This window comes from Macrobrachium rosenbergii, chromosome 3 (assembly GCF_040412425.1).
Source record: "Macrobrachium rosenbergii isolate ZJJX-2024 chromosome 3, ASM4041242v1, whole genome shotgun sequence".
Taxonomy (NCBI): domain Eukaryota; kingdom Metazoa; phylum Arthropoda; class Malacostraca; order Decapoda; family Palaemonidae; genus Macrobrachium; species Macrobrachium rosenbergii.
Genome location: NC_089743.1, coordinates 25,554,219 through 25,573,741, shown reverse-complemented (window position 1 = coordinate 25,573,741; position 19,523 = coordinate 25,554,219). Strand labels below are relative to the sequence as shown.

At 37.3% G+C, this 19,523-nt stretch overlaps 1 protein-coding gene across 1 annotated transcript in view; it reads right to left on the bottom strand.

Moving 5' to 3' along the window:
- The window catches only part of LOC136853488 (sortilin-related receptor-like), a 159,341-nt gene extending 156,981 nt beyond the window's left edge, over positions 1-2,360 (bottom strand). Inside the window, exon 1 of the mRNA XM_067129110.1 lies at positions 1,426-2,360. Within this exon, the coding sequence (XP_066985211.1) occupies positions 1,426-1,530 (105 nt within the window). The 5' untranslated portion in view covers positions 1,531-2,360. The remainder of the gene's footprint in view (positions 1-1,425) is intronic.
- Positions 2,361-19,523: the final 17,163 nt, after the last annotated feature.

Sequence of the window (19,523 nt, the reverse complement as noted above, 5' to 3'; positions counted from 1 at the left end):
TGACGAATAAGACTGAAGGCTGATGATAGCAGCTATTCATTCAAGCAGGGTTTATGAAGTCTGGAGAGCTGAGAATCATACAATTAGTAGCAAGAAAAAACAATTAAAAAGTGCGTCCAAGTTTCTTCGACGCAATCGAGTTGTCTGTACAAGCCGCGGCCCATGAAGCTTTCAGCCATGGCCCGGTGTGTCCTATAGCGTTGACACAAACAAGATTATGGCTAACTTTAACCTTAAATAAAATAAAAACTATTCAGGCTAGAGGGCTGCAATTCTGTACGTTTGATGATTGGAGGGTGGATGATCAACATACCAATTAGCAACTCTCTAGCCTCAGTAGTTTTTAAGATCTGAGGGCGGACAGAAAAAGTACGGACGGACAGACAAAGCTGTCAATAGTTTTCTTTTACAGAAAACTTAAAAAAAAAAAACTGCAGTATACTATAGCGATTTGGAAGAACGGGCGGACACAACGGTTAAAACCATTCAAGAAATGAATAGCAACAATGAACTACAGCCATGACGCCAGCCTGCTCTTGCATTCCTTATAGTAGAAGAAAAAATTCAGCGACACTGTGAAAAGGAAAAAATGCACGCCTTACTGTATTTCCTCAAGGAGAAAAGATCTTGCCAGAACTTCCTTCTGCCACTTCTCGCTAAAACACACTAGTAAGACCTCCATTTTTTTCTTTAAACACACACTTTTCCTGGATTATTGAAAAATACCCGTGACTGATCTTCCAGGAACAAAGGGGAGCGTATTTTACTTTCTTAAAGAAAAATCCGCAACATTTTTCAAGTTTACCATTATATTACCCTACCCATTAAGTAAATTTCACGTGAGCAACATAAGTAAATTCAAATGAAAATCCTAACAATGAATTTCTTAAAAACAAATATGAAATAATGGATATGCAATTATCATATACACATTATAGTTTAAATATATATTTATCAGTGTGAAAAATGTAAAATTTTTACATAAGTGGAAACGCCAGTATAAAGTGTAAGTTATGTTAGGTGATATAAGAGGGAAGCAAGAAGAGAAAAATGTGGAATTACCAACAACACAAGGTGCGAAGAATTCCAGAAGTTAAGAGGGCACTGTGATTATTACAATTACATAATATCTGGCAAAAAAGTAACCACTATATTATATAAAAATATAACCTTTAGTAATGCCTACAGTGCACCACGTAAGGTGCCCTGACGACACAGTCTCCTTAAGGGGTAGGCAATACTGGAGGATTACTGCTTTCACAAACTGTACAACGAAAAATATCTGAATCCTCGACGTAACGAAAACAATGATAATAATATATCGCCTGTGAGCAGTGCTTTGCTCATCTTCATGCACACTTCCGAATGTAGGTTTTCAAATATAAAGTCGGATCATAATCAAAATATAATACTGGAAAAACATACCGTGGATGCAGGCGACGCGTGGACCTCAGCAGTGAGGAACAGCCATACCAAGAGACGCATCCCAAACAGGAGACCTTTATTGCCGTAGGCAGCAGCAATGATCATGTCTACTAAAAAATGTGAATTTGATCTCCTCTTACAAGCTGCGTGTTCTACGAGCCACCAGAATTCAGTGTCTCAGATTTATTCACAAGAGACGCCAATCTTCTCAATAAAACGTCACTTTGGAAAACAATTAATTGTAAATCATGCAAGACTGCCAAAGGCGATACCCTACGATGAGTTCTATTCCAAATTAATCTGTTCTTAAATTCTTCATGAACCCTTCCAAACACTCACCAAATCTTCAAGTTTGAAAAAGCAAATTTCTTCTTCACATTTGCTAGAAGGTATTGTCTATGATTTATCTGACAAACGAAGTTTACTCCAAGTATTGTCATCACTTTGTGATTTGTGGGATTTTTGAGCGTGTCAGCATTTGCATCAATCTGTTAAGCCAATAACGTATTATTAACAGAGTCTCTATCAACAAAAACTGTCTACCGATTGACGTCACTGAGTACCGTGAACTGTGAGCAATGATCGGAAACTGAAAGGCGGCGAGGCCTCGTCGAAAACTCCGCGTACAGCAGCAGATTATACTTGGGTCACGCTTTTATCACAAAAGGTAGTACCGGCTGGGCGGTAAAGCCCGGATAAACAGCCGTCTGGGGGTGCGGTAGGGGAGGCAGGAGACTGTATCAGATGACAACGCCACATTAGCCTACACTTTATAGAGAACAGTGTTCAATACGCACACATACAAGCATATCAGAAAAAAAATTAAAAATTACACCAAAATTTCTAATATATCTTGAGACATGTAAGAATGGAAACAGAAGTACTCCAAAACTTCCATTAACAAAAACTGCATAGCTATACTACAATACCAGTCATCACATTTCTGACATGATTTTAGCGTAACAAACGGGTGATTCACACATACTTCATATTTACTCCTACATTAACTTGTAAAATACGAAAATAACGGTAAAAGTTATTTGAAACAGAACAAATAATGAGTCACGAGGTTAACAAACAAAAACACAAATGAAAATACACACAATATATATATAAATATATATATATAATATATATATATAATATATATATATATATATATATATATATATATATATATATATATATATATATATATATATATATATAATTATATATAATTATAATATATATATATGATAAAATTTCCACTTCGTTCAGTCGTAAGAGGTGAGTTCAATTCACTTTGGAGGGAAAAACAAATTTGAGTACTATCCGTTTAGAACCATGAAGCCTCCGTTGAATATTCAGTGAACCTGTTAGCAGACCGTTTCAATTTATAATTACGGATAAGGAGGAGAGAGAGCTACCAAACTCATCATAAGACTTGTTGCGAACCAGTAGGCTAGCATCGCCTGAAGCCACTTCCTCTAAACTGACAACTGTGTACAGTACTGGGAAAAACAATATTCCTAACGTTTCTCAATCTTCACGACTGGCCCAATGAGAATACCTTCAACTGAGAAATCAATTTAACAGGACATCCGTTCTTCAAATCAAGGCCTTAAACTTACAAAAGTTATAATAGTTTTATTTTCAAATTGACCATTTAATTTGCAAAGAAGCCCCTCGTCACTCAGCAGCATGTACTTTAATGATACCTTTATTTCACTAGAACAGAAATAATATACCTTATTAGGTCTCCATGTTCCCATGTTGAGTTAGGACTGCTAGAATGCACAAGCAAGATAAATAGCAAAATTTTTCAAGTTTTTTATATTTTTCCAAACCTGTAGTCCTTTAAATTAATGGCCCACTTCAGCTAACCTCACTCTGGTACCTGAGCTAGAAGACTAAGTGAAGTGCGTACCAAGAGGTGGATGGGGGCTTCCCCCTAACCCCATACCTGTCTGGAAGTTATTCGGCTGTTCCAGCTTGCGTTTGCAAGCTAAATCCTTATGTAAAGAACTTCAGGTTTGTATGTTTGGAAAAATTACTTTAAAAATTTTGTTTTGCCCTGACAGATTTTCATCCTTTTAATATGAGAGATTGATTGATGTGTCTTGTTGGACTGCCAGCTGTGGAGATAAACTGAATGTAGTTTTGGAGATAAACTGAAAGTAGTTTAGAATCTCTTATGTTTCAAAAAGGATGCAATAAATAAGTTTTGTGAGATAAGGATAAAATGTTTGAAGTACTGTATTTCACACACTCACTTTAAACCTAAATACAGTACTTTCATTTTATTTATTTGCCACATTAATAAAGTACAGTACCTCGAAAACAACTGACTTCTTATTGCGGTGAGAAACAATCTGGTTGAAGTATCTTTTATCTAGAGGAAATGCTACGGCATTCACTGATAGCTGTGTTTAATAAACTGATAAGATGTTTTGTCAAGTCATAGGTGTATTGGTGTTTTACTGCTTTATACCGTGATAGGGAGACTGGAGGTCACATCTACATGAATTTATGACTGCGTTGGTCAGTGGCTTAAGTAACTTTCTTGATTGGAATGACTACTTTGCTGTGTACAATAAATTAGAAGCTGAAAAGGATCCCCAGTATTTTTTATTTGTGCTTTTCACCCTTAAATAGGGAAGTTTAATAAGGAAAATATTTTGTATACTCAAGGGAGAAGGAAAATTTTTTTGCGAAACGTATACTGGAATGTAGATAAAACTATGAACTGGAAATGAAACTGGTAGATTGTAAAAAAAAAAGTATGAATAAAATTGACTGAAATAGATATGAGATAAGAATCAGTTAGTAGGTTGAGCTTACTCTGCACATTAAAAACCTTCCTCTCAACATAAAATCAACCATATAGAAAGGAAGAATACAGAGGAGCCTGAGATGTGGTGATGAGAAAAGGCTTTTGGATGTTACAAGTGAGACTTGCCAGCCCTAAGTAATGCAAGTTTCTGCAAACCTTAAGGAATAAAGTAATGTATTTACAACAGCTTATCATCAAGACGCCAAACATTTAAGACCAAGAGAACTCGAGAAAAGGATTTACTTTACACGCTGTGTTATTTCTGACTCTCAGGTTTTGTCTCTGCCAATAACTCTTAGGTATTGGACACTGATGTTGGTTAATGAGACTCATGGCTTAATCAGTAAGAAAAAAATGCTCATTTCTCATGGTTTTATCTTTAGCTTTACAAAACAAAAATTTCCATGCTGACGACACACAAAAACCTTACTCCTCAAACCACTGTCAAAACTTTCAGAATTATAATCAAACAGTACAATTAATATAGCTTTTTTTTTCTTTTAAACAGTATTGCCTACAATAAATATGAAAACAAGATCTCTATCACAGAAAACAGACAACTTATACATGCACAGCTATAGTTGAGAAAATGCAGGCCTGAGTGATGAGTACAAAAACAAAATACCTATTTTAAGGAGTTGGAAACTATAATTTACATTACAGCTTAGGCATAGGTCCACATTATTTGCTATATGGTTATCAAAAAAGAAAGCCTAACACATTGTTAGACGTTGCAACACCACCTAGACGTACTTATAACTATGATGACTATGTTGCATGGAAGACCAGACATACATACGAGACAATCATGAAAACAAGGGCAAAACTGAAAGAGTTTCATAAAACTCCTGCCAAATATTATAATAAAAGTACCATTAAACCAGACATTAAAGTAGGTACTCAAATTTATGTTCAAAATCATGTTCTAGAAGGGCCAAATGTAAAGGTTTCCCCCAAATTCACTGGACCATATGAGTTGTAGAAGTGATAAAATTAAACAAATATAGAGTAATTAATGAAAGTGATCTAAAGGAAAAAGTAGTTCACCGGAATCATATAAAGACAGTAAAAACAGATCCATGGTCCACTGAAGTTATGGATAACATAAGACATGAAAATGCTGTAGATAATATTGTACAAAAAAGATATAATCTACGAAACAGAGTTAAATATGTATATATGTGTGTATATTAGTGTTGGACTGAGAATGTCATAATTACAATGCATGTAGTGAAACCTATATATAAAGAAAATCGGATAAAAGTCTATGTTACCAAAGCAAATGTAGAACACGAAAAAGAAAGAATAGATAGACTGGAAAAAAGGGTAGCACCAAGAGGCACAGTGATAAATAAATTGATAACATCACAAAACCAAAATGCAGAACAAATAGAAAAACGGAAAAATTTTATAAATCACAAGTCAATCAGAATGTAACAAAAGAACTGAATAAGTTGGAAAACATACAGTTTTTAAATACATTTGCTCTAGAAAGTGAAGTGATATGACAGGCACATAAAAACACATTAAATGCCATTTTGCTTGCTTATAAAGGTATTTTGAGCCCAACACTAATCACTCCTAAAGAATCAGAAGACATTATTAAGTTTTGCATCGTGGAAAAACACTTCCAGCCAACTGTGGAAGATGTATTCTTGTACTACAATTAATAAGTGCCAAAGTGCTTTATGATAAAATTATTTTAGTTGTACCTTTCAATACTAGGATCACAAACACATTAATCACTGTGTACCCATTTCCTATGATTGTTAATGAACAAACAATCATTCAAAAAGGGAACAATCAGGAATTTTGCATTATAAGAACATGCTCCACTATTGTCATTCTTCACTGATAAACAATTTAATGAGTGTATTCTGTTAAAAGAACAGGAATATATATGTAATTTTGATAACCTGTATAAGAATACTAATGCTTATCCCTGTATTCAAGAGATTGTGTTAAACCAAAACCAAGAAAAAGATGTATGTACCACAAACTATGATAAACCTTTTGAAGCACTTATAATTGATCAAGAAATCTTTGTATTTTCACTAAATACTGTTGTAGCTAAAATTAAATGTCACAGCATTAGTATAGAAATAAAGTTTAAAAATGTTAAATCTTTTACAATATCATGTCAGTTAGTTATAGAAAACCAATTATATTATGAACCCCATCTTTTCACAACATATAAATTCAGCAAACATATGCCATACCAGAATAACTCATATAAAATAGATGAATTTAAGTTGTCTAAGTTAGAATTAAGGAAGCTTGAAAATTTGAACTACGTTGATGAATATTTCTACTATAAAGAAACTGTCTCCCCAATTTTATCATTAGTACATCTAGTGATAATAGTAATAACTGTTATTTTGTTTATCCTGGTAGTGAGAAATCTTATTACCAGAAAAATACAAGGGATACTGACAGAACTCAATAATAATAAGAGTAATTGAAAATTGATGTTAACATTATTGTTACATAATAATAATTTCATATGTTTATGGTTCACATGTTTATTACTCATATGTTCATTTAATATACTTATGAATTAATATACTTATGATTTGATATTTTTGATATTTTAAAATGATTATTTTTGAGAATGTTTTAATGAACTTATGCCTTTTCCTCCCCAATTAGAAAAACTTTTTATTATATCCATTATTGCATTTTATTGCCAATTTAATTATTACTGCTGTATCTATTTTATTATGTTTAGTTAAAAACTGAAGACAATGTTTGGTAGGTGACCGAGTGATGTAATGACAGCTGGGAGAATATTAGTTAGGAATAAGTAAATATGAGAGAGAGAAAGAGTGAATAATAATGAAAAGAGAAAAAGAGAAAGAGAAAAAGAATAACGAAGCAGGAGTAGTAACAACACTTCCTGTGTCATGATTAGAAAATAACATTCAATAACAAAATGTTTACCCGTCTCACCTGTGAGCTTACCTTTCAGCTTTCGCCGGAACTAAAGACTTCTGGTGACGTCATTAGTCCCACCTACGAAGGAGGGACTAATTCATCTAAATACACCCAAAGAGACGTCGTTAGATAATCTCCAACCAATTAGGACATCTAACAAGGCCTATGGTGGGATGGGCATTTCCTTTTCAAGACCCTTCAAGAGGCAAGGAAGGAAGGAAGAGAAGCAGAACAGAGCAGATAGAAGATAGAGAAGCAGAGGAGTGAGGTCGTGAGACTCACCAGTTGTGGGTTGAGAAGAAAACAAGGCTCATACTTCGACTCGTATTCATGCTACTTAACTTGTATATACATTTAACTTGTATATGTACAGTGTTATTTTTACTAGTGTGGTAATGAAGTAAGAAAGCTGCACTGTCTTTTCCTAAACCTCCTGGGACTCAAACGTTACTATAACAAACAAAGCCAGGAAAGATAATGCAGCTATAAAGAAAATAATAAACTTCTTTACATATGAACGGCTCCAACAATAAAGAAAAGAACATCATAACATTTGAAGGTGGTAAATACATAACAAAGGGTGATGTCGGATGATCCTTTGGTGGCCGGCTCGAGGGCTGAAGGATGACGGCGGCTGATCCTTGGTAGCCAGCTCGAGAGGGGCAGCAGCAGGCTGAAGGATGACGTGGCTGGTCCTTCGTTGGCCAGCTCGTCCAGTACGAGTGCGGGGGCGGCTTCAGGTTTCCTGGAGGAGGCATCCAGGGCTCTGGGGGTGGGGTGGGTCATCTTGGAGGGTCGGACTCCTACTGAGAACTCAGGAACTGCGGGAGGCAGTGAGGTGGCGAAGGGTCTGTCGGCGCGTGGGTCGTCACCTTGGGTCGGCCGGGTCCTTCGGGTCACTCCGGGGTCACCAGCGTAAGGACTGGGGAATGAGCGACATACTGGTTGGGTGTTTACTGGTTTATTGGTAGTTCCTTACTGAGATTTTTGTACAGAATCTTCAAAGATGTTATTGATGCGTGCGAGCGGTAAAGTAGCGTCTACACACAGACAGGTAAAAACAGAGATACAGACTCAGACATCTGTGTTTGTCGGCAGACAAACAGATGGCGATATTGATAGACATGATTAACACACAGTGATGAAACATATATCAATGGAAAGGACAGGAGATTCTACATATGGCCAATTGCATGAGATTCAAGACAGATTAATGAATACAATGCAGTAGTGTAATATATGTAAAATGGAGAGACGTTTGGCGTCTTCACAAACAGAAACACACATACAGTTTGGTACAGAAGATTCGGTGGAACATTATGAGTGCATGGCAATGCAAGTAATGGTGACTGTGCACACATCAAGACAACAATGCTTAGGGAGAAACAGACGGAAATATTGTATGGTTGAAATCGCGTTCCTGTAAAGAAAGAAAACGAGACGCTTGCTTTGTCCTGTCCACTCCGATGGATGACGACTGACGAACACACGTGTTTGGAAGAGACAGCGGCGGGCTCTTACAATGTCAAAAGGCAAAACCAAGCTAGAGAGGGACTTAAAGAGAGAGGCTCATAGGCTAAAACAAGTTGATAACTACGTAGTATAACTTTGTAGGAAAACTACACAGCAAGAAAGAGCAAAAATCACCAAATGTAACAGAATAGCACTTGCTGCATTATTTCAAAACAGGCAAAATTATATTAAAAAACAAAAAGAATTAAGAATTAAGGCGAACAGCAAGCAGCAGAAGAGACACGTCTGTCTCAGACCCAGCCAAAAGGAAAAGTGAATGAGTACCAACTGGATGGCGGGGATTCCTCTCCTACCATTGGTAGCCAACTACCAATATCCACCTTGTCTTTAGTTAAATGGCCAGCTCCAGCTTGTGCTGAAAGTAAAGATCCTATGTCATGACCAAGGATTTGTATATGTGTAGGAACAATTTATATTAGTAGCACAGGCTATCATAAATACTTGGTTCAAACATTACAATTTCCCTCTAATATCTAACAAATCTGGGGACCAGTGAGAAACCATAAATTTCAATCAGAGGTGATGCAGGGGAGCAGGGGAGGGCAAAGCCTCCCCTTCATCAGTTGTCACAGGCATTTTTACTCAGTTTAGCTTAAGAGGATTATATATACAACGTATTATAACTGTTTATTAGCTTTTCATGCCTTCATCCCATCCAAAATCCACAGTTTCCCAAGAGACAGCATCTGACTTCCAACCCATCATTAGACCTACCACATATTTTAGCAGGGGTAGATGCAGAGTGAGGGGTCATGACTTCCTTGAAGGGGGCTGGGGGGGAAAGATAAGTTAAGTATACCTTAGATTTACAAGACCACTGAGGTGATTAGCAGCTCTCCTAGGGCTGGCCCAAAGGATTAGACTTATTTTTCGAGGCTAAGAATCTGAACCACATTATAGCGAGAAATGAATTTCTATCACCAGAAATAAATTCCTCTAACTCTTCTGCAGCCGGCCAGGGAATCGAACTCCGGCCCAGCGAGTGCCAGTCCACAGCTCTACCGACTCACCCAACAAAGAGCTGGAGCTTCCCTGCCCAGGTTAGGGCATAAGATAAACGCTCGGGCTGTGGCACACTGCGTAATTCCTCCGTTGTTTGGATACTTTCAGAAAATGCATTTGAATGTGCCCCCATCAGCATCAGTGAGACTTGTGCCCCCTCTACACAACACGCCGAGACCTCTACATTCCTATCAAAGTAACAGATTTCTCTTAAGAAATAATGGCATATTTCCGACTAAAAGGGGGTTCGTTAAGATTTAGCCATGAGCAGTGCTAACTTACCAGCCATGACGTTCTCGAACTTTTACTTAAAACACTTTAAAAGTGGACAAGTGACGCCATCTCAATATTTGCAGGGTCACTTGTGTAAACAAACAGTAGATCTGAGCTGGCTGTCCACAGTGAGCTAGGCTATGGCAGTTGACGTTTTCCTATAGAACTTGCTGAACAAGAATTCAAAGTAATATTTTGTCGCTCGGCTGTAATTAAGCTGTAAATTATCTTGGAATTGGTGTGGTAAAACCCTTTCGAGAATAGCTAACAGTAAGGGGGACCCGTTGGAAATTTGGACTTTTTTGGTGGGGTAAATAACTTGAGAAAAGGTTTGGGTACCTTATTGTTGTATTTCCTGTTATATATGTCATTTGGAACACGAAAAACAAGCGTAAAAAGAAGGGCGAATAAATGGATAGTGGTAGCCGTTCCAAAGGCACTTTTCATTCATTACTAGTACTACTGATTCTAAGCCTTAACATGCATGCGCTAGCTTTCAGTTCACCAATCAGCAGCTGCCAGTTTTCTGCGCTTAGCGAGAGCTGAGAGACTGGCAATTGATGCTTTCCTGAGTTATTTTACTTGCTGAACAAGAGTTTAAAGTAATTACCTCTTGCCAGAACATGTGAGCTTGTAGGAATCTTTAAAAATGCAGATAAAGCACGCAGCACCATTCTGCCACGGCTACCTATAGAGGCCACCCAAGTTGAAAGCAGAAATGGTAATGTTTTGTTTCCTGTTTACGAAAGCTTCGAATAGTGTGCAGGGGAGCTAGACTATGGCAATTGATGTTTTTCTATGTTATTTTACTTGCTTTACATGAGTTTAAGGTAATATTTTGCCAGTTGGCTGCTGCTAAACTGTAATTTACCCTTGACTGTGTGCAACCCACTGGTACAGACATGCAGTTTTCAAGGGTCATTTACATTTTAGTTATAGTCGACCGACAAAATATTATTTTAAATTCTTGTTCAGCAGGTAAAATAACATAGGAAAACGTCAACTGCCACAGGCTAGCTCACCGCGGACAGCCGGCTTAGAATTACCTAAACAAACTGCCCATTTCCTGTGTTAAATCTGCAAAATATTTGTACCCACAGACTCTGACACCGTTTCCTTGACATCAGTGGTAAACACTGGCGCCTATGGGCTTGGACAGGGAACTCTAGCGAATTTCCAGGACGCCAGAGAGCGAGATAATATTTAAGTAACTAGGTAGCTAAAAACCAGAATAAGGTTATAAACTGAGTGACTGTATTACGTGTTCATTATAATTCATTTGAAAATATTTGTTGTTGTGAACATTACGATGTAGCTATTTTTCGCATTTTTTTTTTTTATTTATTAATATAAATATAGAGTGTAATATACTAAATATATATATATATATATATATATATATATATATATATATATATATATATATATATATATATATATGTGTGTGTGTGTGTGTGTATATATATGTATATATATCACATACGCACAGTAAGTTTTGTCAAATATAATGGTGTTTTAAGTAATAATTTGGGATTTAAAACCATTGTTTCAGTCCTGTATTTTGATGTCATGGCATCTTGACTCCCGTACCAGTTCTAGATAAACTGCCATACTTAACTTTCTTACATCTTTGCCAAAGTGGTAACATTCATATGTACACATTACATGTCTCAGAAGTATACATAATAATATGGACTTAAATAAATGAAGTCTTAACAACAAAATACTACATTTCTATAGTAAACAATTCACTAATGCGTCGTCTGCTCTCGGACGTTTGTGGCAGCCAGATGTACAATAAGTCTGGAAAATTATTTCCGCCACAGTTTCACTACTTTGATGGAGCAAAGTACTGTAAACAAACATTCTCATGTATTTTAAGTGGTACTGTGAGTGAATTAAGAACAAAATAAGCACTATGGAGCTTCAGTTGTGATGTCAGTAAGGATAAAAACATGGATCAAAGGTAAAATTGCAATTCAGTTCAACCATATGACAGACGGGAATTCTGTCTCATATTTTCACTAGCATAGGCAACAAAATGTTTTATCATGCTGATTACAGCCAAAATCTTGAGTAATATCTATAAACATTACATATATACACAATTAATGTTCAGTACACTGTCAAATGAGCGCTGGGAAGGAAGTGACCAATCGCCATTCATTTTGCATCAGTATTTGGGAGGACGCCATATTGGATTCAAAATTGCTTTCAACACTTATTTTACAAAGAATTCACATGCTTATTTTATTTCTTATGGCAGTCTCCTATAGCTCATTTTGTTAATGAAGCTTCAATCTTTTGAAAGGTTTTCTTAAAGGTATAATTTTTTTGTTATTACTCCAATTAAATATTGAGTGAAAAGTGAAACTTCTGCCACCCATGTGTCTCACGCCCCATCGTTTTACCATAGTATCTAAGATTAGGCTAGGTTCAATGAAGTCTGGCTAAGTCGTAAACCCTTGATATGACTACAGCAAACCCCCTTGTATTCGCGATCTCACGATTCACGGATTCACATATTCACGGATTTCTCTGTGGAACGTATCTACCCATTATTCGCGGAAAATTCGCCCATTCGCGGTATTTTTCAGAGAAATATTCACTAATTACTGTATCTGCATCTCATTTTCATGAATAAATGCACTTTTTGTGATAAAACTACTAAAATACTCAGGTAACGCTCGAGTTACGATAATTCACCTTACGATAATTCAATTTTGCAATGGGATAAGCAATTAATACCGACAGACTCTATTATTTATAAAACATTTTTAAATTTCACGCAGGCGCAGGTGGCAGCATAATCAAGGATTGAGAGAGACCAAATTACAATAGACAACTTTTCCTCTATCTCTTTATCCCAGTAAAAGAGAATGATAAAAGTATTGTTAGTAACGTTATACTCTTGCGTAAATGTGTACAGCCATAAACAACAAACCAAGAAACTGTTTTTGCTTATAACTGAATTGGATAACAACAGCCGTACCTGGTATTTCAACTATCATATCATATGGTAATAAACATTTACCATACCCTATAGCACTGATGACGTTAGGTAGAATAGGACTGATATATTTTTACATTATACCCTTATTTGGTATGGATAAAAGATTGTCAAGGAAGTATACTGCTAAATTTAAGCTGCAAGTTGTAGCTGAAGCTGAAAAAACAATGTTCAAGCAGCTTATGACTATACTGTAAATTATCAAGCATCGGCAACATGGATGAAACTCGATCGTAATTAAAATTGGGGAGAAAGTATTTTAATCAAAACTACTGAGCACGAAAGAACACATTATTATTTTTATGCCGATAAACAATAAATACGTAAAGCTCGTATTATGATGAAATCAAGGGAAAATAGCGAACGGAATCTTGAATTTTTTTGACAAAACAAACGTCCCCAAACGGCCATCATCTATTAACGAACAAATAAATGAATTAATTTCACAAGGAGACGTATTTTTGTTTATTTCAACTTAAAAACACTTCATAGGCCTATAGCGAAAAATAACCTTGCTCCATATAAATAAAATATCTAGAGATTCATTAACACTAACTAGAAGCAAGAAAAGCGCTCTGAATTGAATTAAATACAGTGAAATAAACACCGCATAAACGGTTTCCATACCAAAGCATTGATCGCCACGCTATGACCGCAATTTATAATACAAAAACAATAGAAGAATATATACAATATTACCGGATACAATGAGTTAAGCCATAACATTTTAAAAGATGCATATTCATTATGTTGACGTTTGTATACTATGACGTGAATAAAGAGTACAGTATAATGTAGGCTATGCTACCATATATGTATACAATGTACCATAGTTTAGGCTAAGCTAATTCTTGTTATTCAATTTCTCTTTGCACTGAATTATCTTAAGTCACTTTGCATGAACCTCCAGAATTAGCTGATATTAATGATTACTATACCGTCTATGTCTAGAGTATAAGGTAATTCTAAGCTGGCTGTCCGCGGTGACCTAGCCTATGGCAATTGACATTTTCCTATGTTATTTTACTTGCTGAACAAGAACTTAAAATGATACTTTGGCGGTCGGCTGTAACTAAAACGTAATTGACCTTTGAAGGTTACAAGATGGTACCAACGGGTCCCCTGCCCTGACCTATACAGTTCAAAGGTAAATTACAGTTTAGCTACAGCCATCTGGCAAAATATTACCTTAAACTCTTGTAACACAAGTAAAATAACAGAAAAATGTCAACTGCCATAGTCTAGCTCGACTGGACACCATTTGGAGCTTTCGGTTGGGGCAAAGAAACGTAAACAGCAAAATATTACCATTTCTGCTTTCAGTTTGGTAGTGGCGGAATGGCGCTGCGCACCTTATCCGCATTTTGAATGATTCTTGGCAAGCTCGTATGTTCTGGCAAGTGGCAATGTATTTTAAATTCTTGTAAAGCAAGTAAAATAACATAATAAAATGTCAACTGCCACAGTCTAGCTCACCGCAGAACACCGGCTTAGAATACTCTCTCAGTTGGACTGTTGGAGGCATCGCCGCGTGATTGGCTCGCCTGTAAAACCGCGCATGCGTGATAGGGCCTGGCAATCAGCAGTAATAGTAATGCATGAAAAGTGCCTTTGGAACAGCTCCCTCTCTCCATTTATTCGCCCTTTTTTTTACGCTTGTTTTTTGTGTTCCAAATGTCATATGTAACAAGAAACACAACAATAAGGCGTCCAAACATTTTCCCAAGTTATTTACCCCACCCAAAACCTCAAATCCCCAATGAGTCCCCCTTACCTTTAGCTATTCTCGAAAGTGTTTTCCCCTACTCAAAACCCTGATTCCCAACGGGTCCCCCTTACCGTCGGCTACATTTCCAAGGTAAATTACAGCTCAATTAGATTTGGCTGCCAAAATATTACCTTGAATTCTTGTTCAGCAGGTAAAGTTCTATAGAAAAACGTCGACTGCCATAGCCTAGCTCACCGCGGACAGCCGGCTTAGATCTACCGAGTATACTTTATAGTGTAGGCTAGGCTATCACATATGTATACATGGTACTGAATACCCTAGTGTACGCTAGGCTATGTTCGAGATACGTTTTGGTATTACGTTTTTTCCAACAAACGATGTTTTTTTTTGGAACCTAACCCTATTGTAATTAGAATAATGGTAATTCTAAGCCGGCTGTCCGCGGTGAGCTAGACTATGGCAATTGACATTTTCCTGTTATTTTACTTGCTTTAAAAGAATTTAAAGTAATATTTTGTCGGCCGGCCGTAATTAAACTGTCATTAACCTTTGAAGACTACGCGACTTGAATTGCCTAACGCAGGGTAGGTCTAAGCTGGCATTCCGCGGCAAGCCCCCCACCCCTCCATAGCTAATATGGCAAAATTGTAACCAGTAAACACCCCTAAAAATACCAACATAACGTACCCTAGAGGTGTTTACTGGTTACAATTTCACCCGTGAATACGGGGGGGGGTTTACTGTACTAGGCCTTCGATAGTCCCAAGTTCCTCGTTAGGCAAGTCGATAGTTGTGGGCTAGCATTCGCTAGACCCGAGTTCGAGTCTCCGGTCAGCTAATGAAGAATAAGAGGAATTTGTTTCTGGTGATAGAAATACATTTCTCGCTCTGATGTGGTTCTGATTCCACAATAAGCTGTAGGTCCCGTTGCTTAGTAACCAATTGGTTCTTAGCCCCGCAAAATAAGTCTAATCATTCGGGCCAGCCCTAGGAGAGCTGTTGGTATTTCTAAGTAATAGAGACACTGCAGTATTTAGCGAGAAATGGCAGTTTCTTATAGTATTTTGGTTGCCTATTTACAATTCAACGTTATTTTTTGGCGGTTGGCTGTGATTAACCTGTAATTGTCCCCTGAAGTACATCCAACAAGGGGTTTCCTAACCCAATCTTCACAAGGCACGATTCATATCCCGTCCGGCAAGTGCAGTACCTTGGAAACTGGTTTTTTCAACACTTTTAGGGCTTCTGACACTGGCGGTGCATTTGTTTGTTGTCGGCCAAATGGAATGAACCTTCACCGTGTTTAGTACTGGCCTGGGGGGGAGGGGTGAGTTACCCATATGTTAACAAGTTATTGCACTTGCCAGACGGGATATGAACCGTTCGAAACAGACGTACTGGTGCTCTGTCTCGTGAAGATCGCGTATGGAAACCCCGGATTCCCATGGGGTCCCCCTTACCGTAGGGTAGAGTTCAAAGGTAAATTGTAAGTTAATTACAGCTGACCGCCAAAAATTAACGTTAAATTGTTAATAAGCATCCAAAATACTAAAAGAAACTGCCATTTCTCGCTATATACCCGCCGTGTACCTATAACTTAGTTCTACCGAGCTGTTAATCAGCTCAGTGGTCTGGTAAAACTAAGGCATACTTTTTTTCTTCCATAGCCCTAACCTCCTCACTATTCATTAACTATCAAAATGGTCAAAATAATACCAAGTCACATCAGTACTATATTTCCCCCATTTAACAATGAAAGGCTGAACAGTAGATATAGCCTACACCAAGGTTTAAATGCCTATAATGCATAGTTGTTCTTTAAACCGACCTAGACTGTGGGGGTGGAGTTAGGCCTAACCTACCTTATGGTTGGGAACAAAACTTGAGGAAAATATTTGATAAATTCACATAAATGAAGTGAAACAAAGTTTGTGGATTTACTCACCAGCCTAAGACAGTATGGAGGGGAAGTACAATTCAGCCAACATTGAGATGCCGTTGCTAAAGGCCGCAGGGTTTACAGCCTAGGCTACTTAGCTGAACTTGTTACACTTCATGCCAAACACTTGTAGGCTATTATGAAGTTGGGAAAACTAGAATAAACACAACTGCCATGTCACTTTATATCACTGGAACACTGAGTGAATTCCAAAATATTTTCACCACAACCACTGCTGAAGCGCTAACACAGCAGCCTAAGGTAGTTACGATTGCAAATTCTATAACTTAGCATGGATGGTAGATCTGCTGGCTAACGTTATGAGTTCTGGTTACCGGTTCGCAAAAACCCAAAGGATTGCGCGACTGCCGTGACATTGTTCTTGGTTTACGTCCAGTAGGCGTTCGTTAACTTGAATTGTTCATCGTTTTAAACTAAGACTTGCGCTGGCAAGGGGTTGCTCTAGGGCAGCCCCTCAAAATGTTCACCACATACCCCAAGGTGTACGCCATTTCTTCGGGGAAATTGAAATATGCATACACAAATACGAAATTCTGAGGTTGCGTTTATCAACAGCGAAATAATAATAATAATAATAATAATAATAATAATAATAATAATAATAATAATAATAATAATAATAATAATAATATACAGATTACTCCACAGCAATTTATAGATGGGCACACATACACAGTTTAAGATTAGTTTATTTCCAAACTGTTGGTTTATTTTAGAATAACAAGGTAATTTTATAAATTAGCTCCGCGCCTGTTTTTACCTTTTCAACTGGTTTTTTCTACAGTTGTATGAGTTCTGGTACTGGCGGTGCATCTGTTTGTTGTCGGTCAAATGGAATGCCCCTTCGCCGTGTTTAGTACTGGTCCGGGGGGTGGGGTGCCCTTACGTTAAGTTATTGCACTTGCCGGACGGGATATGAACCGTTCGAAACAGATGTAGGCTACCCGTGCTCTGTCTTGTGAAGGTCGCGTACGTAAACCCCTTATTGGATGGACTTTAGGGGTTAATTACAGGTTTATTACTCTCGAGCGCCAAAAATGAAAGGTAAATTCATAATTAGCAACCAAAAGACTGTAGACAATGTTAAGTTAGAAGGCATCGCCGCAGCGGAGCTACTAAAAGATTCACCTTTAACTTCTATTGCAAAATGGCTTACCGACATAAATAGAATAAACTAGTAATAATGATGATATCTTTGAGGAGCAATTCCTGTTATCGTAATCTTATTTATCAGACAAAGTCGTAGACATACATCCTGTGCGGATGTGAAGAGAAAGAGAGCGAGACAAATGTGCTCGGAGTCACCATAATCACATGCAGTTTCGATGCGGTAGTGGTACAGGTGCTGGGGCTGGATTTTATGAAATTCATCCGAAAAACGGATGGTGACGTCACATTTCGAAGATAACGAAATGGAGGAAAATTTTTTCCGCCATGTATATTCACATGACATGAAAGGAAAATAGCACTTGTAGAATGAAATTTTTATACCAGAATATTATGTTTGAGTTTTTCAACCGTTTCTACATTTATGAATGGTTTGCTGATAATGAATTACATTTGGAATTGGGCCATCACTCACTGACTGCCTGGAGAGTGGCGGAAAATTTGACGAGGCAGAAACTTTGTTGTCTGTGGCCGATTCCCAGATATCCTACCTCTATGAGGTAAGCCAATCGTACTTTCATATATTTAACCCATTCATCAATAAGCCTTTATGAAACATCATTAATAATGGAATAAATTTACGTGATGTCTCAAACTTGAACAGGTACTTTGTGAATAAGATATTGAGTTTCACGTCGTGTAGCGCTTGTGTGAATTCTAGTGAAATATCAATTAAACTTCTCGGTTCAATTCGGTTCTGAGAAGTCACTCGTTAGCGATTGACAACGAAATTATATCGAGCATTTTTGCTTTTTGTACGAACACAATTTTAGTAATGGAATTAGGCATGGATGAAATGTGTATCTTATCTTTCGAGTGCAATTAGGCTCTATCCTAAAGCTATAGTCGGTGTACGATGGGATGAGAGAGATTCGAACAAGGTCATTAGAGTTGATGTGTTGTCTATGGTTCTCTCTGTGTGTTGTAGTGATTGCTGCAACCGCGACGAAAAACTGCAGAGAAGTAGGAGGGCGAGAGTGAGAATACGCAGTAAGATTTCTTGAAAGGGTCCTTTGAAAATAAACGCGAGTAAATTGAGGAGGTTATGGTGTACACTAATTAATATTAGTGCAGCAGATTGCTGTAAAAATCGTTCAGATAGTGAAACAAGCATGAAATTTGGCACAAACATTCCTAAGACTACGCTCTCTTAGAAAAGGGCGCTGGCCACCTGAAAATCCAAGATGGCGGCTATTTTTCAAAATGGCCGCCATCTATGTTGAGATTCACTGGTTTGGGAGCATCTATTGATGGAATATGCCAGTTTTTTTTTTAAACCTCGACTTTTAGGTTATAAAAATGTTCCATACCACACATTTTATTGAAAACCCTTACTAAATGAATTGTAACCAAGATGGCGTACAAAATGGTAGCCATAAAAGTTTTTTTTCTATCCACAGCGCTAGCAGACATAGAGACCAACTGTTTTTATTTAATGGTATATTCATGTGATCAGACAGTTTAACTAATATGCTATTTTCAACTGAAATAGTAATGGTATGGTCACATACAACATTGTGTCTAAGACTGTAACCATAAAAAGAAAAGAAGAGAAATACGGACTAAACGCAACCAATCTATGTATAGGTCTCTCAACCTACACCTTTGAAAAATTCGAGGATAAGAAGGTAGGCATAGCATGACACATTGGATGCTCAAGCCAGATTATCTACTG